Raw genomic sequence first — 18,208 nt, forward strand, 5'->3', positions numbered from 1 at the left:
TTGGCGGTGGAGGGAGACTGTGTTTGACTTTGCTTGGAGACCATAAAACCACAACAAAATAGATTCTCCTGGATGCTACCTAGGCAACACCAGGACCTCCTCTACACCGTGAGACGGACTTGTGATGAAAGACACGCGGCTCCACAACGAACGGCATGGATACAGTGCGTCTGAAGAAACTGAAGGTGGTTCTTCAGAATCATCTTAATGAGTAACCAAGAATATAGAGAATTTAAGATGTCAAGTGCCTTCTCAGGAAATCCAAGCTTTATAAACAACAACAAAAGCCTCTAGTCTGACCAGTCTCCCTAAAATTATTTGCCACTGTTCTGACAGCCAGAAAAGTCAGCTGTTACGATGTTTGTGAAAGTTGATTTAAAAGGAGCCTGCTAAATGTCCTCGTTGAACTGCATCACTTCCTTCCTGGGACCATCAGGGAACCTCTCCAGCCTTTCAAGACAGGTTCTGCTTAGAAAGGTCAACCGGGCAGTGGGAACCCCAGGCAAAAGTTAGCGGCTAGGGCAGCGCATCTCCTTCTCGGAGCTCTCGGCCATTCCTTCTCCTCCTCTCCCCCCGGGAGGTGGACCCCGTGGAAAGATTCGCCGAGAGGGTAGGTCACAGCTCGGGTTTGCAGCTGCGGAGAAGCGCCGGAGGCCGTGCATCTCCGGGAGGTAGGGGAAGCCTGCGAGAGAGCCTCCAGGCCCCCGCCCCCGGCTCTTCCAGCCACCGGCTCTTCCAGGGGCGCGGGGCGCGGGGCGCTGGGCCGGGGAGGGGTGTGGCGGCGCCAGGGTAGCAAAGGCAACCTGCCAGGGGCGCTGAACCCCCTCCACCCCCCTGCCCCCGGGCCGACCTTCCCTTCCGAAAGGAGCACTCGTGCGGGGGGCGGGAAGGGGGGGAGAGCGGGGGGAGGCCTAAAACCCCAGGGTGCATCCGAGGGGAGGACCCGACTGCAGAGGGAGGGCAGAGTCGCCGAGCAGCTGGGCGCAGGAGTGAGCGCGCGTGCGAGCGGCCCGGGTAGGGGGGGGAGCGCGGCTGCGGATCTGCCGCGGGCGGGAGCCGGCCGGCGTGTTGTGCGCTCTGTAACCCGGGCGGCCCGGCTCCCTGCAGCCCCGCCGCGGCGCCCGAGCTCCCGCGGCCCGCCGCTGGCCGCGCGCTCGCCTCGCTGCCGGGAATCTGGACGAGCCCGGGAGAGCGAAGGTAAAAGGAAAGAGGAAGAGAGATGGAGGGCAGGGGAGAGGGAGAGGGGAGAGAAAGCGGGCGAGCGAGCGAGCGCGCTAATGTGGGTGCTCGCCGAACAAATTGCAGAGGCAATTGTGAGCAAGTTTGTACTTGCATGCCGGGGTTGTGCGTGCTTCATGGGAGGGAGAGGGCGGCGATGGTGGCGGCGGTGCTGGTGTGCGTACGTGTGTGACACTCAGGGATGAGGAGATAAGGAGGTGGAGAGCGTCCTCCCTGCTTCTCGTACGTAGATATCCCTATTAATATCCCCCGCTCGCGTTGTCATTTCCGCTTGTGGCACTTCTCTTGGGCTCCAGTGATGCAGAAGCAAAAGGCAGCCACCCTCTTGTTGTGATGGCCGGTACTGTTGCTACTATCAGATGGGAGATGCAGGGCGTTGGGCAAATTCTAGGAGCCTCCCTTCCTCCACCCTCGACTATTTTAGGAAGGGCTGGGGGGGCGGGAGGGGGGGGGAGGGGAAATAGGTAGCCCCGGCCGAGGGCTGGAAGACCTCGCAGAGGCCGGGCTTCAGACAGTCACCTTGCAATTGCTTCCAGGCAGAGCCTACGCTAGAGGGCAAGATAACTTTCATCTCCTCCCCGGAAAGACACGTTTCAGAAATTTTGCATTGCTGCCCGAGGAGTTCTGTGAAATGGTGGTTCACAGGGCGGCAGGTGCATGGCGAAAGGGCAGGAAAGTAGTGCAGAATAAAGCAGCTCTCGGCCGCCAAGCAAAGAAAGCCCGGTGGGAACCGCGGTGAGGTGTGCCGCCTGGGGTGCCAAGAGCTTGGAGGCTGCAAGTTCAGGCCCAGCCCAGGGAGAAACACCGGCTGTGAAACCGGTGTTAGCATCCTGGAATGTTCTTTCTCAGCTTTGCAGCTTGGGGTGGGAAACCTGTCTGTATCTGAAATTCATCTGTGAACGTTAAGAAAGTTCTAAACGAATTATTTTTCTCTTTTTGAGTGTAGTTTTGTCTTCATCTGAGATCCGCTTTACTAAAGGAAGTATTTGTAGACAAAAGCCAGACTTGTGCAAGAGAAAAATGTAGTAATTTTCAGTTAAGCAACAGTTATTAATATGACCCACATCTGCATAAAATGCTGATTTAATTAGTCGTGAGGATTGTTTTTTTAAGAGGCCTGCTGTTCCCCATGATGAAAAAGATTAATAGTATGGGTAAACAGTTCCTAATATTGCTACAACATTGTAATAAAACACATAGCTATTTTTTTTCTTGTGTTTTGTCTTGTCTGTTCCTTACTTGGTGGCAAATTGAGAACAAAATGTACCAGATCAATGCTAATTTAATATGTTTCATGCTGAGGATAAAGGCACATCTTCAGACTGACTCAGATAATAATATTGCTAGCCTTTGAAAATACTTGCTCAGCTATTACATTATAGACTCATTGTTATCTTTCTTGACTAATGCTTTTTCACAAACTGGTTTGTTTCTGTTCTCACTGTCCCCACATACAAATTCTTGTCCCTGGATTCTTTCTTGCAAGGGAGCCGAGGTTGGGAAAAGGTAGTTTACCATTCAGGATTTTTCAAGACTTGCTTGTCTTAAATGTGGAGGGCACCACACTGGGACCTGCTCTCTGAAAGTAGGCAGCACACATAGCTTCTTGGCAACGACAGGCGGTGCAAATTGAACAGGATGTAGGAAGCCCCTGACTGGGCAAAGTTGCTGGCGTTTTCTCAGCTCTAGATACTGCAGCCACACCCCGTGGCCTGACCTTGAGAATCACACAGGGCCCAAGACTCCCCTGTGAGGGAATCGTGTTTCTCCCCCTCTTCACTGTCTGAGGCGTCCTTCCTTGTGATCTGATCCAACCAGAACCAGTGTTTGGCAAGAAGTGCAACATATACTCTAGCAAAGTATGGGAGGAAAGTAGTAGATATCTTTGGGCCTGATTTATACTGCAACCTTCCCCCAAAAAGTTGAATCATGACACGTCATATTTATCATACTGATCCGCTCTGTACTTAGTCTTTTGGTTACCTGTTTCCATGTTTGTTCTTCCAGAGAAAGGGCCAATTCTTATTTGTTCCCCTGTACATTTCATAGTAGTGAATAATTAACAGTACTATTCACTGATAGCCCATACACATACATTAGTAATATATCTATATTAACTCCAGATGTCCCTTTTCTCCCTACTGCTTAGCCATCTTAGTGTTTATTAATTAGTACCATTGCTAAAGGATGAATAGAGAAAAACAATAATTAACTTTAAAATTAGACACTTACATGACTCACTCCAGCAAAGGACTTAGAAGGGGTGGATGTGTATTTATTAGCTTTTTTATTTTTGCTTAATAGTGAATTTTAATAGGGGCTCTATTCTTATACATATTTAGATGTCTCCTTCAGTAATATTTATATTTCATACGGCTGTGACCCTGTTTGTGTCTTATGGTCTCAGTGCATCTTTCTCAGAAATGAGCCACATCATCTCTGGTGGTTGCAGGGTTTGGAATTTTCTGTTATCGTTTCCTAGTACCTAAAATTGTAGTTGCATTGCTTTAAGATGTGTTCTTCGGGCCTAGCAGTGTTCCTCTCAATGTTTTTCCTAACGCGTTTTTTTTTTTAGGAGCACAAACAAAAAACTGCCTTAGCCACCAGTGGTCCATTCTACTTAGAGACTAGAGAAGTCCAGGTTTGATGATTCACTCGTGTGCTTTTTTCACGGGGGCTGGTGTTAGAAGAGTGCGGTTCAGATAGGAAAATCCCAAATAGCAGACAGTGTAAATTCCCACTGCATTCTGCACAATAATTGCAGCAGATGGTTATCGATTGGGTATTCAGTTTGCTCGAACAGTTCCCCGGATTTCTCCGTGAGAGAACGCACCCTGCTTTGTTGTCATACTATCGATTTCATCTCCCCCTCTGATGCGGAAGCTCTATGAGGGGCTTATCTGTCTTGTTTACTGCTATTTACTCAGTACCATTGTCCTTTACAAATAGTTTCTCAATACCCTTTTGCTGTATGAAATGTACTGGGCTCTTACTTCTCTGCCTGGAGTGGTGGATGGCCTTAGCTACAGACGGATCTCAGTTCCTTCTCCTGGAAGGATTTGGAGACGGTGCTGGGACTGCTCATTCATACACAACCCATCAATGTCTACCTGATTCTCTCTTTCCATCCCAGTACCGGTCCCCCTCACTGCCCACGATATCCTGCACCTATTAAAAACTCTTTTAATTTCCCTGGGAATAGTGAGCTCGTTGGTGCTGCTGGACCTTCCTCTGCCCACAACCTCAACTGCCCACAATCGCTCAGTTCCAGGAGTGAATTTCAAGCTTTTGTGGCCTCTGACCTGCTATTTTAGTGGTCACTTGTGCTGCCAGTGGTTTTGGACCTGGGGAGCACGCTTGAGGGCACCTCTCCACTTCTCGTATTGCAGGTGGAGAGACTGAGGCCAGGGGAAGGAAAATGGAAACCAGTTATTTGCTGGACCTCTGCTACATGCCAAACAGTCTGCTAAGCATATTGCATATTTATCTTTTTAAATTGATGCAGGATAAAATTAAACCAATAATTTAGCATAAAATGACTGCGTTTTACAGATGCAGCCACAAGTGCTCAGAAAAGTTTACTTTTCTTCAGGTCACATGGATGGAGTTAAGACTCTGCCCCAGATCTTTCTTAGTCCATGGTGTGTGGATGTCATGGTACCATGCTGCCTGTGGTAGGTCGTTACTGGGGACTTCCAGCTCACACTCAGTCAGCTAGTTGGAACGAAGCTAAGCCTAGAACTCGTATCTTCTGAGCCCCAGTTTCCTTTTCTTTTCTTTTTATTTTATTTGTTTGATTAATTAGAAATTTCTTATATATCCCCCTGAGTGAACGTATCAGTAAACAGCAAGACTATCAGAATTTCACAAAGGAGGAAATGCTCATATGATGAAAACAAAATATTTTATCTTCTGTCTGAAAAAGGAAGGATATTGCATTTACTTCTTTTGCAGCGAGGAGGGAGGGGTTTTCTGTAAAACAAAAATGTCTGTTGAGGGCCTGGGATGTTCTCAGGGATCCATTTGGCATCGATGGTGAGATGTCAGAGTGAGAACAGTTATAGACTCTACCCTTGCAGAATGTTCACAGTCTACTTAGAGTGTGAGACTAACAGTGGTGGTGAATATTAGACAAATTATACTTCTAATAACATGGGTTGTTAGTGCTCGGTGTGTACAGGAGCATTTAAGGATGGCTTCAAGCAGGGTGGGGGGCCTGGGCCAGGTGTTTAGTGATCCTTGGGATCTGCTCAGCTAACAGTGCCCCACACAAGGGCGAAGTTGTTACCGCAAGCATATGAGTGCGTGAGGTGAAGATATTGGAAGTAAGATCTGCACAGCCCCTCTGGCTGCTGAGCTCAGTTGATGGTACCACGACCCACACAATCTCCAGGCAGAATCCTGAGAGTTATCCCAGACACTTTGACAACCCCATTGCCCATTTCCTATCTCCCCTCCCTGACCAGTCATCAACTACTACACATTTGCCTCCTAGCAATTTTTCAGATCTTGCCCTGTACTCACTGTCTTATTTTAGTCTGTCATCATCTTGACTCCTGAGATACTTTCCTTAGGGATCTTTCTGAATCTTTCAGTCTTGTCGCCTTCAAATACACCCTTAAAAACTGTACCTAGAATAATCTCAACTATACTTGGGCACTTCTAGCTTAAAATCCCCCAGTGGTTTCCTGTTGCCTCCCAGAGAATCAGGACGAAGCTTCTGAGCATAGCACACAGGGCCCTCAACCGTCCGGTGCTACCTCCTTCTCCAGCCTCAGCTCCAGAATGTCACCTGGGAGAGTCCTTCGTGATCCAGCTCTTGGTGCTTCCCACATAGAATCATCTGTTTCTTGTGTCCCTGACTTTGCTCAAGTTATGCACTCCACCTGGCATGTGTCTTTCATATTTTTTTCCTGACTAGCTCATTTACCAAGATTCAGTTCAGGGGTGAGCTCCCTCCCAGGACACTTTTCCAGAACCTTCCGATTGGCTTAGCGCCCACCCTTTGTATTTTCCATCTCTGTATTTGGACTTGCCCATGGTATTGTTATATTGTTTTTTTTTTTTTTTTTTAATATGTTGTATCTCCCACTATGTTCTAAGCTCCTCAAAAAATAGAAACTATGTCATATTCATCTTGGTACCCCCAGCCTTGACCTCTGAGACTCAGAATGGATTTGTTATACTATAGAAGTAAGACTGAATACGTAACCTGAATTTAGACATAAGTAGAGAAATTCTGAGTTTAACATGACCTTAAAAAGATAAATATATATATATATATATGTGTGTGTATATATCTCAAGTATTTGTATCAAGTATATATATATTTATATGTATATATATGTATATACATTATATACATTTATATGTATATATATGTGTACATACATTATATACATTTATATGTATATATATGTACATATATATTTATATGTATAAAAGAGAGGGAGAGGAGAGTTGGAGATTAACCTATTATATAACATAAATGTGAACGAGAAGAGGGTAGAAACATGGTGATCTGTAATGCAGTGACTTACAGAAATCCTTTTTAATTCCATAATTCTTGATTGATGGTGGGAGTCATGACTTTTATGAACTCCAGGGCTGATCAGAAGCTGGCTTGGGATAACTGAATTAACATGAATTTCTTCCTTCATCTCTACTTAGTATATATGTAGTTTTCTAGCCAGCTAGAGAAAGTTATATTCTTACATTTGGGGAAGTTCACTTTCTAACAGTTTAAAGGACCCATTTGTAATATCCTCAAGGCACTTCCCACTGCTTACTAGTCTTCAAACTATGGTAGCTTTTGCCTGTGGGCAAATGGAATATTTTTCCCCAGGAGATGAGGGCTGCTAATAGGCACATAATTCCAGCAAGGCTAAAGGCCTTGATGCATGCCAGGCCAGCCATAAACAATTATTTCTCCTCTGAGGATCCCTTGGAAAGCCACCCGTTGAAAGGTACCTCTCTAGCCCAGAAGCTGCCAAGTTTTGGGTCCTCCTTCTACTAAATACCCTTTCAAGTAGCCAAGAGAAGTCTGCCTGTGTCTTCTTACCAGTTAAGGCTACTTCACTGTACCATCTCACCCTAACTTGTTAAGTGACCAAGTACATTCTTCTCGCTCCATTATACCTTTCGGATGCTTTTTCCATAGGGCAGCAGCAATATGCAATGTTTTGTATCCTTTTTGAGATAGTGTTCTAAAACAGGTGTTATCAGCTTTGCATTCATGCATTCTAACCGGATACCCATGCATGCTAATATTAATAATGCCATCTTAAATTTAGTCGTAATTTATAATATACTCTATCACACAGCCTCTGTCTCATAAATCATACTGTTTGAATGACCACACATTCAGGTTATAATATAGTTGTTGATAGCACTCATCGATTCCTCTTGGTTTCTTTTTTTTCCTTCTGGCAGGTGGCCCTTCCCACATGGATGTGCTTTCCCTACAGGTGTGTCTGTACCATCCTTCCCTGCCCCCGGCCCGTTCGTTTTCTTCACCTTCCTCCTCATAATGCACAAGTGTGCATTAATGCCTTGGTGTGCGGACCCTTGGTTAAGTTTCTGTCTCTGGGTGCATGTTCAACCTCCGCTCCTTTCTTCATTATTTATCCTACTTCTGGCGAAACCTTCTCTTCACCTAACCTTAGGGTTAGGAAATCCTTCTTCAAACTAAATGTCTCAATGTCAGGATTTCAGCTACTCTCTTAACCTTTCTGTCTCCTTGCCCAGTCCAGGATGATGAATTAAACTTGACCAAAGCTGAGAATTCAGGATGGGGTTAGAAAGAAAATGGCCTTTCTGCTCAAGCCACCCCTAACCCTAGCCTTACAACCTGTTTTGGAGTCTTTCTGTGTAGGAAAAAAAGAAGCTAAATCAAATCCATGTTGACGTCTGAAAACAGAATATTTGAAACGCACATTTTTAGAATGAAATACTTTTCCATTTATACTGTTTTAACTTATCAAATAGTTATTAGAAGCTAAGATTTTTTTTTAAGTTTTTATTTTTAAATTTTGATACCAGTGTAGTTAACATACAGTGTTGTATGGGTTTCAGGTGTAAAATAGTTATTGAACAATTCTGTACATTACTCAGTGCCCATCTAGGAGCTAAGATGTAATCTCATTCCTGGAAATTGTACAAATGAAACAGCAAAATATATGCACAAAGCAGGCTGAAATAGCATATATAAGAGAACTATGTCTGCATTAGTGTGATTAAGAAATAAGATTCAGTATTGGACTTCATAGTACATTCACTTTCATAGATCAATGGAGAAAGATTATAGTTTAAAGAGAAAACATGGGATACGTGAACATTTCCTTTTTAGCAACCAACTTTATTATGTGTATCTCATGTACGTATTTATTTTGTCAAATATAAGAATTCCTAGCATTTGCGTAGTGCTTAGTAAATATTTTACCTGGCAATGAATTATCTATTCGAATGGAATACAAATAGTTTTCTTTTTAGCACTAGGATGACGTATGTAGTTGTTTTTTTTTTTAATATTGTACCTTTTCTATTTGTTTTTCAGATTCCTGAGTTCATTTAAGAGAACAGTCTTAAAATAAAAGAAAGAAAAGAAGTGGCTCAGTCTTGGAAGTGCCATCTCCTTGCCAGCTGCTGCAAGTGCTGGGGATTCGTTTACGACCGAATAGATCCAGAAAGCTCCAGTATGTTTCCGTGAGTGATATGGTGCTACATCGCCCGGGGACAAGAGTGTCTGCTGTCGGTTTCCTGCTGGAGGAGACAGCATGGCTGCCTCCAGGACGGCCTCACGGTCTCCCCGGGACATCGCCAATGTGATGCAAAGGTTGCAAGGTAAGGGACAGAAATGTCAGGGTTTGTTCTGTGTTTGTTAAGTACACTTTAAATACCAACTTAACTCAGGATCTTTTCAATTTGCTTGCACTTTTATTCAATTTTATGAAACTACAGCAAGGGATCACAAAATGATGTCTCTCATGCTAGCATTTTCAGACTAGTCATGCTGTTTGAAGATGCTATCTTTTTCATGTAGAAAAGAGACAAAGACAAACCTCTTTGTTTGGTTTTATGTCTGCATTAGTGTGATCTTTAGTGGTTATTCAGTGTCTAGCTGGGAATTCAGTTCTCGCCAAACTGCCCTTCAGTCACCAATGACAATACAGTGCCGTGACAGTGCACAAGGGTATCATGACGATGGTGACAAAAAATTGTACGCTGTGGTCAGATAAGTCAAGTAATAGTTTGAATATCCCAACTAGGAAGCCCTCAGAGATCTAGAAAGTCTTTTAGCAAAATGAGGGGCAAAGAGGTGCAGAGGGTTTAAGACGTGACAGGATTAATGGCGAGTGGCAGTGTGTGGACTAGAACCACCTTCCTCACCACTGTTCTTTCTCTAATAGCCAACTTTTCTAGAAGACAATTAGCAGTGAAATGTTATAGCAGCTTATAGGTTAATTCGTAATTGTGAATTACACATGCATTGAAACGTATATTCTTTAAACCATAAAAATAATCATCTTAGAAGAATATGAAAATATTGCTTCCTTGTCACAGTCCTAATGCTACCTCTCCCCAACTTGAAACAGATATAAAAATATTCAAATTTTATAGGTTTTTTTTTTCCTGGTATTTGTCAGGAGAGCCTAAAGTAGTGTTACAGGTTGGCTTTTTGCTCTTCGAGTATCTCCAGCAAGCAAGCGATTGCTGTGGTTTTCTACCGCGACCATCATATTAATCTCTTACAATCCCACCTTCCTCACTTATAGTGTATTTGATGTGCATAGCAGTCATTTCCAGGTAAGCCCTCTTGACTTTCAAATACAGGTGAAACTCTGGACATTTGTGGCCCAGGGCGTGCTCTCAGCTACAGAAAGGCACGAGCTTAGTGGAGCTGTGCGTTTCTCCATGTCAGACCGGAAACCACCACTGTCCCTGACACCCCTGCAATCACAAGGCTCCCATGCGTGTAGATTGTCCTGGGCTGGTTTTTGATGCTTCAGTACCAGTGGCACTTATTTCAAGTTTATTGCTGGAAGATCTCATCGTCACACCAGAAAGAGCTTGGTTAAATAAAAGAACAGATCCTTGCTGAATATGTGGGCATAGACCTCCTCCATAGGCCAAAAACAAACAAACAAACAAACAAACCCTGATTATGTCTACACAATGCTAAGGATCTCCAGTTTAAATTGTACATCTTTTTTTGGGTAGATGGAATACTGAACTTAGAGTTCCATTTTTCTGTTTGTGTCTGTCTTTGTTGTTTCCTGGGCACAAATTCCTGAGCCATGTTGTGCCTCAGTGACCTCATTTACAAAAAGATGGAAAGGAAACCAGAGGCCCCTTACCAAAGATAAGGAAGATAATTAGGTAATAAAGCAGATTTTCCTTTGAGTTTATTAAATATGAAAATTCCCTGGATCATATATATATGTATATGTATATATGCGTACATATATATGTATGTGTACATATATGTATGTATGTGTACATATATATGTACACATACATATATATACACATATATACATATACATATATATGTACATACATATGTGTGTGTGTGTATATATACACATACATGTATATACACACACAATAAAGGGAAATTGTACAGGGTAATTTGAAAAAGATTAAATAAGAATCAGATTATGATTGTACAAAGTATTTACTTTTTATTCTTATTTTGCTTTGAAATTTTTTTAGTAAGGTAGTGGTTAGGTTAAGAGGGGAGGGAAGAGTACTGTGCCTCAGTCTCTTATTATTTCTGTAGTGTATAGATGTGTGGTTTTTCCTGAGAAGTGTGTGGAGCAGGGGAAGGACTGGAGCCCCTCACCCCCCTCCCATGCCTGGCTTGTCCCAGTGGCTGTCCCATTTTAACATCTGTGCATTTCGAGACCCCACCTGTAAAATGCGGACTGCTCACACTCTGGATTGTTTCAAGCGCAGCAAGATGATGACAAAAAGTGCTTTAAAAACTCTACTCTCATCTAATGAGCTGTTCAAATAGCCATGGAAGAAAATTGGATGAAGAGGCATAGGCTTGATAATTTGTTGCAAATTTTTCTAGCCATGCAGATTTGAGAAGGAATGTTAGTAGTTTTATATATCCTGTGCTGTATAAAACTAGTAATTTTATTATATAATAAAGTGACTATACTCACTGTATTAATTACTTTTTCCTTTCTAGTAAAAGGAAGAATTATAACATGTGATAAGGGTATCTGACAAACTCAGAACAATAAACCTTCTACCATTTGACAGTAGACAAAATTCCTGAGCACTAGATATTTATCATTAGTTTTTAGCATCAATTATATATATATACATATAGTTTTTAGCATCAATTATATATATATATATACATATATATATACCTGTATACACATGTATTATATATACACATATATATATATAATACACATCAATTATATATACATATATATATGTATTATATATATACATATATAATACACATCAATTATATATACATATATGCATCAATTATATATATACACGTGTATATATATGCATATTATATATGTATATATATATATTAATGGCAGCAAAATGAAAGGTCTGCACTCCCACAAGGTGCAGTGGACCTAGCCTACAGCAGTGGAAACAGAATGTAATAGAAGGTGATATGGTGGATATATCTGTTAGCATATTGATCTGCTGGGTTACTTGTGCTGAATTAGCTGGCAAGGTTTGTGTCTCCACTGCATCTCAGTTCTCATTGGGCATCCTGCTGATGCTTTGAGCCCAAACAAGAGTCAACCTCCCCAGACAGAGGAGATCTATTTTCTGTCAAGGGTACTTAGTGTCTGTTCTTACCTGCTGGAACCTCCAAACCAGTGACCATGGTGCTAATTAACGGAGGGCTAGCATTATTGTCCAGATAATGAAGACAAATGAGAGAATATATTTGAGGAAAAATAAATCTGTTAACTTAAAATATAACCAGAGTTGCTATTTTCAAAGTTCAAATCCATGAGGATATTTTTCTAGAATCCCTCCTTTTTTTTTCTTAGATAATCCAAGTAACTGTTACTTTTCCCCCTCTTGAGTTTTATTGTCCTATTGGATCTGTGTATAACTAATAAAAATCATGTAGCTTTGCATAATGGCAACTTGGCTTTGCTCACTTGCTTATTTAGTTTATAACCATAATTGTTGACTGTTTTTCTGCTTTTAATTTTTATTTCTAGTGCTAGAAAATTGAAACACATACACAGATTGCTACATAATTTAGCTGCTACTGTAGTAGTTCAATATTTCACCTTTGCCAATATTTGTGCTTGTTTGAGCATAATGTTTTAGGCTGGGATCCTGAATTATGGATGAGCAGACAGACTGCAATGCAGACTTTCGTTTGCTCCTAAGAGTAATGAAGGTTTCTGTAACTTCCATCAGTTTAAATATAACCTTAAAAGCAAATACAAGACAATAGTATGATACAAGAATATTAAAATTTTAAAAGCACATTGTTAATATATATCTTTTCAGCTCTTTAACGGCTAAGGGGTTCCATTTCACAGGTGGCTTATGGAGTCATTTCAGTTGTTAGTCACATCTAAAAAAAGATACATGTCTGAACTCTTAAGATTATAAATTTCTTTAAGACAATGACAGTATCTTTGTAAATGTCATCATGCTGCTACATAATATTAGCTTAAAAAAGATTTGTTGAATGGCTTTTATCAAATACATTTTTTTTCATTTGAAGATAATCTATCAAAGTTTAAGGAATTTTAAATGGACATATCAGTGTTTGTTACTGTAAGCCGGGGTGGCATCAGTGTAAACTTATAAAATGAGTGGTAAATGCCAGAGAAGATTCAAAATGTGCATGCGAAAGTGTTGTGTGGAGATTACTTTGATAAAAAAGGAGGATTACTGATTGCAAGGTCGAGTTTTTATTTTTAAACCTGTGAATAAATTCAAGGCGAAAGAAATGAGAAAAGGGATAAATACGTATTCTTGGAGACGTATCTATGAAATTTGCTAACTGTTCAGTAAAACCTAATCATGCCTCCCTCTAAAATGGCTTTTATGGTTAAAGTCTTTTTTGGTTAAATATGACATTTCCTATAAATCTGTTATACTGTAAAATAAAACCTCAGCTAACAAAAAAGTTAACTGAAAAGTAGAATCAGGGGCACCTGAGTGGCTCAGTCAGTTGGGCATCTGACTTCAGCTCAGGTCATGATCTCACAGCTCATGAGTTCGAGCCCCACATCGGGCTCTGTGCTGACAGCTCAGAGCCTGGAGCCTGCTTCAGATTCTGTGTCTTCCTTGCTCTCTGCCCCTTCCGGACTTACACTCTTTCTCTCTCTGTCAAAGATAAATAATACATGAAATGAAATGAAATGAAATGAAATGAAATGAAATGAAATGAAATGAAATGATAAAATAAAATAGTAGAATCAACATTAATAAATAAATGGCATAATTTCCTTTAGTGTAACATTAAATAAACATCAGAGAAGGAAAGGTTTGTCATTTATGAGGATTCTCATTTTTTTACAGTGCCTTGAGAGATTAACTTCTAAATTTTATTACTCTGACTTAATGACTCTTCCTATATTGCCAAAAATCCATTTATTGTATTTAGGATGAAATTCTCTATTTGGTTTAATCTCTTTCTTCCTACAACGAACGTTGTGTGCTACTATCTCAAATTTAAATACTAAGCAAAACGCAGCACAAAACCGTGATCATTTATTTATGTTTTGGAACATCATGGTTAAATAAATCTTTAATGAATAAATGGATAAATCACAATCCCTAAATTAATGAATTGAAGATGAAATTAGTCAAGACATAATGTAAAAGCGAAGGAAGAAGCCAGTTAAATGGAATCCCACTGTATTTGCCCCTTCAAAATATTTTTTTACCTCAATTTTATTTTTAATCAAACTTGGGTTATGATCATAAAATCATGTTAAGGACACACATCCAGCCGAACCAGTGCCTATGCTCAGCTCTCAGATGCATGTGTTGTTTTTTTTTTAACTTTCATGCTTTAAAGATATTTTTCCTTCCTAACGGCATATTACATGTTCATATTACTTTTAAATGCAATAAAGTGTATACGCTATACGTTCATATAATGAATGCCCTGTCCTCCAAACCTGTCTGCAGAGCTGTTTTACCTATCCCGGGTTATGGAGAAGGTGCCCGAAGGCCTTCAAGATCTTCAAAGGCCTGCAAAAATATTGGCTCTCAAATAGAAAAAGAAAACTGCTAAATCAAAATTCACAGAGGTTTAATTCTCTCTCTGCCTCTCTGTCTCTCTCTCAAAAATAAATAAATAAACTTAAAAAAATTAATAGAGGTTTACAAATGTATAATCATTTCAACTAGTCAAATGTAAATCAAATCAATTCAAAAATTATATACGGGTTAATATATTGAAATATGCAGTTTGGGTACTCTATACTGCTGTTGATATAGTATGTGGCCGGCCTCTAGGCCTAAGAGCAATTGAGGCCTGCAAATAAAACATAAAGCATTCCTGCACATTGCTTTCAAATTAATTCCTTTTAATATACCACTTAATTTTGTCACTCCCGTGATGAAAATCTTCCTTGACCTCTTGACCTCCTTATTAAATCCCAACTTCTTGGCTTGGCTTCCTTATTCAAACTGTGTCTTAACTGCCCAGCATTTGTGTCCTCTCGCTCCCCTACCTAGCCCTAGATATCTACCAAATGCCACTATTTGCAATGCTTCCAAGATGCCCTGACTCTTCTGTGATCTTCTAGGGAGCTTTTGGGAATGAACTCTCTTGGCTCCTCCTAAAACCCGACTTATCTTCAAGTCTCAACTTAAATTCAGCCTCCTCCATGAAGTCTCTGTTGCTGATAAAATCAGAAATTCTGTCTAAAGCCCTTCAGCACTTTGTAGCACTATAATAGGAATTATCTAGTATTGCTTTGCGTTATGTTATGTGCGTGTGGCTAATCCAACCACTCAGAATATAAACACATTGAAGGCAAAAATTGGGTCAATTTCACATCAGTGCCCTACAGATTGACTAGGCAGTGCATTTCATAATGTGGATTCTTCATAAGTATTTGTTGAGTGAATACAATATAAATATGTAATATCATACTGATTTTCAATGGTGGAAGCAGGGCGACCCAGAAGGAGGTAATTTGGGTAAATCACCAAGAGAGATTAGAGTAGCTTGGACTAGATACTAAACAGTGGAGGGGGAGAAAAGTGGTAAAAATCTAGATTTATTTTGAAAGTAAAGCTGAAATAATTTTCTGATGGATTGAATGTGGTGTATGAGAGAGAGGAAAGAAAGTTGGCCCCTCATTTTTCATTTTGAAATGAGATAAGACAAAAGACTATTGGGAACAGGGTTGAGGAAACTCAAGAGCTTTTTTTGGATGTGTTCCATTTTAGAAGGCTGGTGGATAGCCCAAAAAGTGGCTGAGTATATATGACTGTAGACATCAAGGGAGAGGACACAGCTGGAGAAAGTATTTGGAGATCCTGAGCGCACAGACAGTATTTAAAGCTGTGGGGTTGATCGACACAACCTGGAGAACAAGGACACATAGGGAACATAGGTTTGAAAAATCATCCACCATTGGTCGATGAGGTGGTGAAGGAATGAGGAGGGTCTCATATATGAGATAGAGAAGCTGCAGCCTATGTGGTAAGAAAAAGAAGAAGGAAGATCTGGAAGCCAAGAGAAGAAAGAATTCAAGGAGGGAGTGATCAATTATGTTAATGCTGTTAACATTCTTTTTATGTTCATGCTTCCAAATGTTTATAGTATATAAAAAGATTATGTGTTTATATATATAAATATCAGGCCTGAGTGAGCCAAGTACATGTGCATATAGTTTCAAATTCATTTCTGGAAGAATAAAAGAATAGCCCTGTGCATTCCCCATAAAGAGTTGCAAGATTCTTGGAAGTTAATTGGATAAGAGCAATTCCTTAAGAATTTATTAAGTGTAATTCTGTGCTTCATGTAGAGCCCAGTCAAAAATGCATCTTAAGAATAAAATGCCTCTCACTCTGGCTCTAACAAGTCCTGCATTCTTATGGAGCCGATGGTCCTCATGAGAACAGTGCTCCCACTGATGCCCTTTTGTGTGTGACTGTCGCATCTCAGTGCCTTCCTTCCTTGTGCACCTCCTGCCCTCCAAAATCTCCACTTGCACCCCTTGACATCATTTTTCTAGGTTCTTTCCACATAACAAAATTAATAGCATTCCTCTTGTGTTTTGGAGAAAATCTTCATGGAGTCAGTGTCATGTATTTTCATTGCTTTGGTCATTGTTTAATTAGTTCCTCTAGGGCGTAGTTTCTTGAAAAGAAAAGAGAAGGTATGACACTGTAAGTGTTTGGGTTATCTGAAAGATGGGGAGGACTCTGGGATTTCTTCCCAGAAATCTGGGAGGTACCCTTCCCAAGACTGGAATGGTACCCTTCCCAAAAGGACTTGAATTTGGGAAAACTGCATTTGCATTGAGGAAAACTCACTGTGCTGGTGGCTATTTAACCCTGCTTGTGTTGGATCAGAATGGGTTCTTGGGGTAACCTCTTGCAGAAGGAGGAAGACCACACTGGTGCCCATGAACTTTAGTTCCATTAATGTGTAATATAGGGTAATAGATACCTATAAAGGGGAAAAACATACTAGACTTTAAATTTCAAGTGATAAATTTCTCCTGTATCTTTTAAAAATGTTTATTTATTTATTTTGAAAGAGAGAGAGAGAGAGCAGGGAAGGGTCAGAGAGAGAGAGAGAGAGAATCCTAAGTGCAGAGCCTGACTTGGGGCCCAACGCAGGATCAGTTTCAAGAACTGTAAGATCTTGACCTGATCCAAGACCTGATCCCAAATCAAGAGTCAGATACTTAATTGACCGAGCCATCCATGTGCCCCTATCTCCTATATCTTAAGAGCCTTACAAAAATAGTTCATATTCTGAGCAGTTATTTTTCTCTTTTATTTTCTTTCTAATTGGGGCTGATGAGAATATTGACAGATTCTTTACATGGTATTCGCGCCTAAATACAAAGCTCCTGATCTTTGTATGACATCCTACAATTTAATCAAGCAGTCATTACTCAGGTGTTCAGGTAATCATGTACTCAGTTGGACAGTTAAGAAGTTATGGTATAAGAATATATTCAGCTTTGTCATAATGTTGAGAATAGGCAAATCATAATTTTTTTATTTGTCTGTAGTCAAATGAATGGAAATATCTGGAAAAAGGAGAAATTGGCAACTGCCTAAAATAGGGTCTAGGCCAAATGATTTATGTAAGATTTTAAATTCCTTATATTGAAGTTTGCTTCAGTATTTTTAAAATGGTTTCTATGGTAACTTGTGTTCTTTTTTTTTTTCATTATTCACAATGACCTCTTGCATAAAAAAAAAAACAATTCCTTCCTCTACTGATATTAATCTTTCATGTTTAGTAAACACTGGTCTCCACCCATGTTTAAAACAAATATTTACCTTGAATTACACAATAGTTCTCCATTCTTTCAGTTTCTTTCTCTTCAAGTGTCGCCAACATTATTCACATGGCATTTTGATCCCTTTTATCTGTTTATTCCTTATTATACTATTGACTTGTTTACTAATTTGGGAAGAAGTTTCAGATTTCCAGGACTTATCTTGTGTTTTTGTTGTTGCTGCTATTATTATTTTATGAGCCGCAGTGTTTCTTTTGCTGAGAGTTACGCTAGTTATATATTCATGGCCTACATTTCCAGGTCCTTTGCTTTTCTCAGACTTCTTGTAGATTGTATCGTTTTATCCAACTGTGGTTGATATGAGCATCCATTGCCTCAGTATTGAACAGAAAATGTAGACTTCTTAGCCAGAAGCCTGGGCATTAAACTAGACTGCACCCTTGACATTGTAACAAGAGAGATCTTTCCAATACAACTCTGATTGTGTCCTTTTCCCTGTTTAAAAG

At 40.4% G+C, this 18,208-nt stretch overlaps 1 protein-coding gene across 18 annotated transcripts in view; it reads left to right on the top strand.

Moving 5' to 3' along the window:
* Positions 1 to 459: 459 nt before the first annotated feature.
* SYNE1 (spectrin repeat containing nuclear envelope protein 1) overlaps positions 460 to 18,208 on the top strand; it is a 474,716-nt gene continuing 456,967 nt past the window's right edge. For 8 of the 18 annotated variants that reach the window (XM_027056603.2, XM_027056604.2, XM_027056605.2 and 5 more), the window contains exons 1-2: positions 938 to 1,197; positions 8,795 to 9,081. In XM_027056603.2, the coding sequence (XP_026912404.2) occupies positions 9,015 to 9,081 (67 nt within the window). In that variant the 5' untranslated portion in view covers positions 938 to 1,197; positions 8,795 to 9,014. Of the gene's footprint in view, positions 672 to 921; positions 1,198 to 8,794; positions 9,082 to 18,208 lie in introns of those variants that run through there. The other 10 variants (XM_027056615.2, XM_027056613.2, XM_027056617.2 and 7 more) reach the window with 5 other exon arrangements.

Source organism: Acinonyx jubatus, chromosome B2 (genome assembly GCF_027475565.1).
Source record: "Acinonyx jubatus isolate Ajub_Pintada_27869175 chromosome B2, VMU_Ajub_asm_v1.0, whole genome shotgun sequence".
Classification (NCBI taxonomy): domain Eukaryota; kingdom Metazoa; phylum Chordata; class Mammalia; order Carnivora; family Felidae; genus Acinonyx; species Acinonyx jubatus.